The sequence below is a fragment of the Salvelinus fontinalis genome, chromosome 14 (genome assembly GCF_029448725.1).
Source record: "Salvelinus fontinalis isolate EN_2023a chromosome 14, ASM2944872v1, whole genome shotgun sequence".
In the NCBI taxonomy this organism is placed as follows: domain Eukaryota; kingdom Metazoa; phylum Chordata; class Actinopteri; order Salmoniformes; family Salmonidae; genus Salvelinus; species Salvelinus fontinalis.
In genome coordinates, this window is record NC_074678.1 from 44,298,587 (window position 1) to 44,307,012 (window position 8,426).

The 8,426-nt window shown below is 42.6% G+C and overlaps 1 protein-coding gene across 1 annotated transcript; it reads right to left on the bottom strand.

Moving 5' to 3' along the window:
- Positions 1–471: 471 nt before the first annotated feature.
- On the bottom strand, positions 472–2,090 carry LOC129810947 (transcription factor JunD-like). Its single transcript, XM_055861968.1, has one exon. The coding sequence runs from the start codon at positions 1,769–1,771 to the stop codon at positions 950–952; it is 822 nt and encodes a 273-aa protein (XP_055717943.1). The 5' UTR covers positions 1,772–2,090; the 3' UTR covers positions 472–949.
- Between the last annotated feature and the right edge of the window lie 6,336 nt (positions 2,091–8,426).

An 8,426-nucleotide genomic window follows, 5' to 3' on the forward strand; every position in this document is an offset into this window, starting at 1 on the left:
CACACCATGTTGATACACAATTCACTGACATATCACAGCAAACGGACTTCCTGCGAGGAATGGATACGTTTGTATTCAATATGCTAAATGCTACAATGCCACGATGGACTCCATTCTCCGGACGTGATGCCAGAGTTAGGAGTCAATTTAGGCCTAATAAAGTTGGCCAATTTGCTAACTTTTAAAATTCACATAAATAAGTGGAAGTGTCCCATGGGCATATTGTACAAAAAAAGTGTATTTATATGAAATAAATTGTAATGCTGGGTTGGACCCAAGTTATAATTTATTGGACTTTCCAAATATGTATTGAGCAATATCCTTGTGTGCCCCACCCAATCATTTAGCCTATTGTGAAAACGCAACTAGTATAAAGGCTTACTGTCGCTTGTGAAGACATTGGTGTGTAGGATCTTGTTTTGTTGCTTCTAAATTAATCAGAAAACTGAACCAACAGACAGCACAAACATGTGCCGTGTATTATCAAGCAAGGTTTATTTGATAACGGAATCCAAGTAAAATAGGAATGTGAAGGGAAATATTCAGTGCAACAAAAAGGTGACAACAGTTTCACATTAAGATAACACTGAAATAAGACACTGGAGCATTGAATATAAAATGTACAAGTGCTTGCTTGTAAACGTTAAAAGGGGTAAGAAATAACGTGCACCCAATGACACCCTCTTAGGTAACATTCGAGTTTGTCAATAAACATGCAAATATTTATTTATTCAGTATAAGGCTATGATATAGTAATACAATAATGATGAACTGGTTTGATCCAGTCTTACACCCATGAGAAAGAATGTGTAAACAGAAAATGTACATTAGTGAAGTCCTTTTAGTCTGTAAAGTCGATGGCTCTACGTGCATAATTGAGATATTTGAGAGCCAACAAGAGAACAGATATTGAGCTTATTTATGCTGGTTGACCAATGTCGTCCTGCGATTAGTACACTTGAACTTGATGTGGCAACAATTGGCATCCGCTGTTCACATGATTCAAAACATTTTGTTTTAGCTGAGCCACTTGATCCCGGAGTACACTTGCCGTTGAGGCCAGGTCAGTGTTTTGAGTTTTTAGGTTATTGACTTTGTCTTCGAGTCTGGATATCCTCTCCAGTTTCCTCTTTCGGCACTTGGACGCAGCAATTCTATTCCGCAGCTTTTTCCTCTCGGCTTTAATGCGCTCCTGTGTGTCCATGTTGATAGGCGACAGTTGTGGACTGTCGCCGAAGCTGTGCAAGTCAGGGACCGTCTGCGGCTCATCCTTCAAGGATTGCAACCGGGAATGTGCTTGTTGCTGCTGTGTGCCACCTAAATGGTGAGAGGGAGGAGGTGGGAAGGGTACAGTGTCTGTGGAGTAATTGACAGTGGTGCCCAAAGGTCCATTACCATAACTGTTCAAGTTCGTATAGACGGGTAAGTCCATGTGTACAGTGACAGGAGCCACGTTGGTACTTAGGTCGAGACTGTTCGTTTGAGCGCAAGTCCCCCCGTTCAGCTGGTTCTGTTTGTGTAAGTCCTCCAGAGCCTTGACGAATCCCTCGGCAAACTCCTGTTCGTCAGTTACTGACTTGGGGTAGAGGAACTGAGAGGTCGGTGTTGTTACGACCATTCCGTTGGACTGAATGAGGAGTCTCTCCAGCTCCGGGGAAGCCAGTTTCAGCAGCCCAAGGTCCGGGGAGTTGAGAATGCTCTCGGCGTCGCGGAGATGGGGCTTTAGATTAGTGGCATCTACAAGGTTTAAATGAATGTCATTCTTCATCATATTTTGGTAAAAGACAAATTCTTAGATGACAGCAGCTCTAAAAAGTCAGCAGAGCCTTACGACAGAAAGAGGGGTTCCCATAACCTCTCAGTTGCTGAAGAGAAAACGATGCGTAATTTGCATAACATTAAATCAAATGCTCTTTTAAAGTTGCCCTACCCCTTCTCCAAGATCAGGGTATAAATCACCTCTTGCCTCAAAAATGTTGTCGTTTTTTGTTTTTCCTCGTTAATAAACAATTGATAAGAAATAGTCGATGGTTAATCTCCCGACTAGAGGGGTAGAAGTTCCAATGTGTGCGCTCGCATGCTGCCGCTACCTTTTCTATCCTCGTAAATTCCATTATGTCACTTCAGAGCGCGCAGATTGGACAGAAATCACGTTTTTTACGTATTTTATTTGAATAAGGGGACGTACTAGCCCCATTGCCATGGAGAAGGCGGGTAAACTGCAAACACTGCGGTGCATTGTGGTTTGATGTCATAGCAAATCTTGGATGGAGGCTTGTTTTCTTCCCTGTTCTATTGCTTTTGCACAGTAAAACAAGTCATTGAGTTCTGTTTGACAAATGTTTTTGCACTAAATACCCTATAACGTAATTTTTTACCTTGTCCAAAAAGTGAGGTGAAAGAAGAAAATAGCAAATGGAGAAGATACTAGGACTAAGAGTGTGGTTTTTAGAATGAGCTTTATAAAAAACACATGATATATAATGACTATCAGTGTATTCAAGGTCACACTATTTTCACTAACTGATTGACACAGTAAAGGCATATACAATGTTATAAGGTAAGAGTGACCTACTCTTATTTTCAAGTTTCAAAGTTTATTCACCACAGGGCTGATTCTGACCCGAGTTAAGTGCAAGTAAATGAAACGTAATTCCCTTTTCATGCACCTCTCTCCCTAGGCGTATTCTGACCTTTAACTTAAACATGAGAATAGCATGCTATTCAACCGCTATTCGTTTGGGGTGGAGATTTAATAAATGAAGGTGTGTCTACAGATACTTCGTATTCTGACCTTGACTTCATTCCCTTTTAATTCCACCACCTTTACGCACAAAGAAAACATTAATAAGGTCTAGCGAACTTACCGGTTCCAAGTGGAAAAAGCATCTACTTTATTTTTTTAGATTGAAATAACACCGTTCTCCATGCACTGTAATTTACAACTTAATGAGAGCTATTGATAAGAGCCAGGTAAATGAGTAATCCGTTTGGAGAAGGGGATTGGAAATATACATTGTTTTAGATCTATTTTACCTTGTCATCCCTGGAGATGAATGTGAAACCAGTCAAATGGCAGCATTTCATGAACAGTAAAGTTTATGAAATGCTGTGCCATTATGCAGAATTGAAATTGTACTGCCTTTTTACTTGCAGGGATGGGCACCCTCGAATGTCTTAGTTATAGGCTACCCAGACTTTCTCTGGTTCCTATTTCTATCAAGGTAAATATTAGCCACAATCAGTATCGACCGTAGGGAGTCCTAACAACCACACATATTCAACTGCCAATTTACTGTTAGTTCCCTTCAGTTGTTACAGCCTACATTATTATTCAATTTAATTATATTGTTTCGTTGACCTATATTTGCTTACCTCTGTAAACGCTGCCACGGCCGTGTGGTTGTTGCTGAGGATTATTAGTAACAGTTGATATATATATAAAAAAAATACATGTAGGCTAATTAAATCGTTATGGAGAGGAGCGCAGACTCAACGAGCTACACAAAATACTCTGTCAAAGAGGAAGAAAAACTAACATTTGTACAAAAAATAATAATAATGAAAAATAAAACAGTAATATAATTTGATTAGATAAAGACTCAATCCTCTGAGTCAATACATGTTAGAATCACCTTTTGCAGAGATTACACCTGTGTGTCTATCTGGGTAAGTCTCGAAGAGCTTTCCACACCTGGATTGTGCAACATTTGCCCATTATTCGTTTTAAAATTCTTCAAGCTCTGTCAAATTGATTGTTAATCATTCCTAAACAACAATGTTCAGGTCTTGCCATAGAATTTCAAGCAAATTTAAGTGAAAACTGTAACTCGGCCACTCAGGAACATTCACTGACTTCTTGGTAAGCAGTGTGGTGCCAGGACAACAACATCTCCCTCAACATCAGCAAGACAAAGGAGCTGATGGTGGAATACATGAAAACGTAGGGCCGAGCACGACCCCAGTCACATCGATGGGACTGTAGTGGAGATGGTTGAGAGCTTCAAGTTTCTCGGTGTCCATATCACTAAGGACCTATCATGGTTTCAAACACACCAACACAGTCATGAAGAGGACACGACAACGCCTCTACCCCCTCGGGAGGCTGAAAAGATTTGGCATGGGCCTGCAAGTCCTCAAAAAGTTTTACAGCTGCACCATTGAGAGCTCGGCATCTGACCGCAAGGCTCTACAGAGGGTAGTCTGTACGAACCAGTACATCACTGGGGCCGATTTCCCAGCCATCCAGGACCTCTATACCAGGCGGTGTCAGAGGAAGGCCCTAAAAATTGTCAAAGACTCCAGCCACGCAAGTCAGTCTGTTCTCTCTGCTACCATACGGCAAACGGTAGCGGAGCGCCGAGTCTGGGACAAAAAGGCTCCTGAACAGCTTCGACCCCAAAGCGATAATACTGCTGAACAGTTCATTTAACACCTACCCGGACTTTCTGTGTTTCACCCTCTAATTACATGTACAATTGAAGTCAGAAGTTTACATACACTTAGGTTGGAGTCATTAAAACTCATTTTTCAAACACTCCACAAATTTCTTGTTAACAAACTATAGTTTTGGCAAGTCGGTTAGGACATCTACTTTGTGCATGACACAAGTAATTCTTCCAACAATTGTTTAGAGACAGATTATTTCACTTATAATTCACTGTATCACAATTCCAGTGGGTCAGAAGTTTGCATACACTAAATTGACTGTGCCTTTAAACAGCTTGTAAAATTCAAGATAATGCCATGGCTTTAGAAGCTTCTGATAGGCTAATTGACATCATTTGAGTCAATTGGAGGTGTACCTGTGGATGTATTTCAAGGCCTACCTTCAAACACAGTACCTCTTTGCTTGACATCATGGGAAAATCAAAAGATATCAGCCAAGACCTCAGAAAAAAATTGTAGACCTCCACAAGTCTGCTTCATCCTTGGGAGCAATTTCCAAATGCCTAAAGGTACCACGTTCATCTGTACAAACAATAGTACGCAAGTATAAACACCATCGGACCACACATCCGTCATACCGCTCAGGAAGGGGATGCGTTCTGTCTCCTAGGGATGAACGTACTTTGGTGCGAAAAGTGCAAATCAATCCCAGAACAACAGCAAAGGACCTTGTGAAGATGCTGGAGGAAACAAGTACAAAAGTATCTATATATGCAGTAATATGAGTCCTATAATCGCCATAACCGGAAAGGCCGCTCAGCAAGGAAGAAGCCACCGCTACAAAACCGCCATAAAAAAGCCAGACTACGGTTTGCAACTGCACATGGGGACAAAGATCGTACTTTTTGGAGAAATGTCCTCTGGTCTGATGAATGAAAAATAGAACTGTTTGGCCATAATGACCATCGTTATGTTTGGAGGAAAAAGGGGGAGGCTTGCAAGCCGAAGAACACCATCCCAGTAGTGAAGCACGGGGTGGCAGCATCATGTTGCTTTGCTGCAGGAGGGACTGGTGCACTTCACAAAGTAGATGGCATCATGAGTGAGGAAAATTATGTGGATATATTGAAGCAACATCTCAAGACATCCGTCAGGAAGTTAAAGCTTGGACGCAAATGTGTCTTCCAAATGGACAATGACCACAAGCATACTTCCTTAAGCCATTTTTTGTGGCAAAATGGCTTAAGGACAACAAAGTCAAGGTAATGGAGTGGCCATCACAAAGCCTTGACCTCAATCCTATAGAAAATGTTTAGGCAGAACTGAAAAAGCGTGTGCGAGCAAGGATGCCTACAAGCCTGATTCAGTTACACCAGCTCTGTCAGGAGGAATGGGCCAAAATTCACCCAACTTATTGTGGGAAGCTTGTGGAAGGCTACCCGAAACATTTGACCCAAGTTAAACAATTTAAAGGCAATGCTACCAAATACTAATTGAGTGTATGTAAACTTTTGACCCACAGGGAATGTGATGAAAGAAATAAAAGCTGAAATAAATCATTCTCTCTTCTATTATTCTGACATTTCACATTCTTAAAATAAAGTGGTGATCCTAACTGACCTAAGACAGGGAATTTTTACTGAAATTAAATGTCAGGAATTGTGAAAAACTGAGTTTAAATGTATTTGGCTAAGGTGTATGTAAACTTCCGACTTCAACTGTGTGTGTGTGTGTATATATACACTGTGTAAGGGCTGTCGTTCTCCTCTTCCTCGGATGAGGAGAGGAGAGAAGGATCATCAGACCAAAATGCAGCATTCGGGAAATAAGCCATCTTTTTATTTGAAAAAAAAAACTATGATGGCAACACGAAAAAACAAAACACTTTCAAATATACAAAACAAGAAAACGACGTTGACGAAACCTGAACATAAACTTACATAACTAAACGTAAACTCACGGACAGGAAACAGACGACATCAAAATAAACGAACAGCCAAACAGTCCCGTATGGTACATACATTCGACGACACAGGAGACAATCACCCACAAACAAACAGTGAGAACACCCTACCTAAATATGACTCTTAATTAGAGGAGAACGCAAAACACCTGCCTCTAATTAAGAGCCATACCAGGCAACCACAACCAACATAGAAACAGATAACATAGACTGCCCACCCAAAACACATGCCCTGACCTAAACACATACAAAAACAACATAAAACAGGTCAGGACCGTTACACACTGCTCAAAAAAATAAAGGGAACACTTAAACAACACAATGTAACTCCAAGTCAATCACACTTCTGTGAAATCAAACTGTCCACTTAGGAAGCAACACTGATTGACAATAAATTTCACATGCTGACAAAAGGTGGAAATTATAGGCAATTAGCAAGACACCCCCAATAAAGGAATGGTTCTGCAGGTGGTGACCACAGACCACTTCTCAGTTCCTATACTTCCTGGCTGATGTTTTGGTCACTTTTGAATGCTGGCGGTGCTTTCACTCTAGTGGTAGCATGAGACAGAGTCTACAACCCACACAAGTGGCTCAGGTAGTGCAGTTCATCCAGGATGGCACAACAATGCGAGCTGTGGCAAAAAGGTTTGCTGTGTCTGTCAGCGTAGTGTCCAGAGCATGGAGGCGCTACCAGGAGACAGGCCAGTACATCAGGAGACGTGGAGGAGGCCGTAGGAGGGCAACAACCCAGCAGCAGGACCGCTACCTCCGCCTTTGTGCAAGGAGGTGCACTGCCAGAGCCCTGCAAAATGACCTCCAGCAGGCCACAAATGTGCATGTGTCTGCTCAAACGGTCAGAAAAGACTCCATGAGGGTGGTATGAGGGCCCGACGTCCACAGGTGGGGGTTGTGCTTACAGCCCAACACCGTGCAGGACGTTTGGCATTTGCCAGAGAACACCAAGATTGGCAAATTCGCCACTGGCGCCCTGTGCTCTTCACAGATGAAAGCAGGTTCACACTGAGCACATGAGCACATGTGACAGATGTGACAGAGTCTGGAGACGCCGTGGAGAACGTTCTGCTGCCTGCAACATCCTCCAGCATGACCGGTTTGGCGGTGGGTCAGTCATGGTGTGGGGTGGCATTTCTTTGTGGGGCCGCACAGCCCTCCATGTGCTCGCCAGAGGTAGCCTGACTGCCATTAGGTACCGAGATGAGATCCCCAGACCCCTTGTGAGACCATATGCTGACACATGCACATTTGTGGCCTGCTGGAGGTCATTTTGCAGGGCTCTGGCAGTGCACCTCCTTGCACAAAGGCGGAGGTAGCGGTCCTGCTGCTGGGTTGTTGCCCTCCTACGGCCTCCTCCACGTCTCCTGATGTACTGGCCTGTCTCCTGGTAGCCCCTCCATGCTCTGGACACTACGCTGACAGACACAGCAAACCTTTTTGCCACAGCTCGCATTGATGTGCCATCCTGGATGAACTGCACTACCTGAGCCACTTGTGTGGGTTGTAGACTCCGTCTCATGCTACCACTAGAGTGAAAGCACCGCCAGCATTCAAAAGTGACCAAAACATCAGCCAGGAAGCATAGGAACTGAGAAGTGGTCTGTGGTCATCACCTGCAGAACCATTCCTTTATTGGGGGTGTCTTGCTAATTGCCTATAATTTCCACCTTTTGTCTATTCCATTTGCACAACAGCATGTGAAATTTATTGTCAATCAGTGTTGCTTCCTAAGTGGACAGTTTGATTTCACAGAAGTGTGATTGACTTGGAGTTACATTGTGTTGTTTAAGTGTTCCCTTTATTTTTTTGAGCAGTGTATATATATATATAAGATATATTTGATAAGTTCAAAAATGGATGTAGCAACTACAGATTGCGCCTTTAAGTCTATCAAAAGTGTTCGAGATTGAGCATGTATCCATTATGCCTATGGGTTTATTTTTTAATCCGCATTAATTAGATTAACCAATAAAGGCCTCACTTTTATTCCATAGGCTCGGATCCGCACTATGCAGCTGTTGCAAGAGCGCATTTTTCACTGGCTGTCCAATGGTTT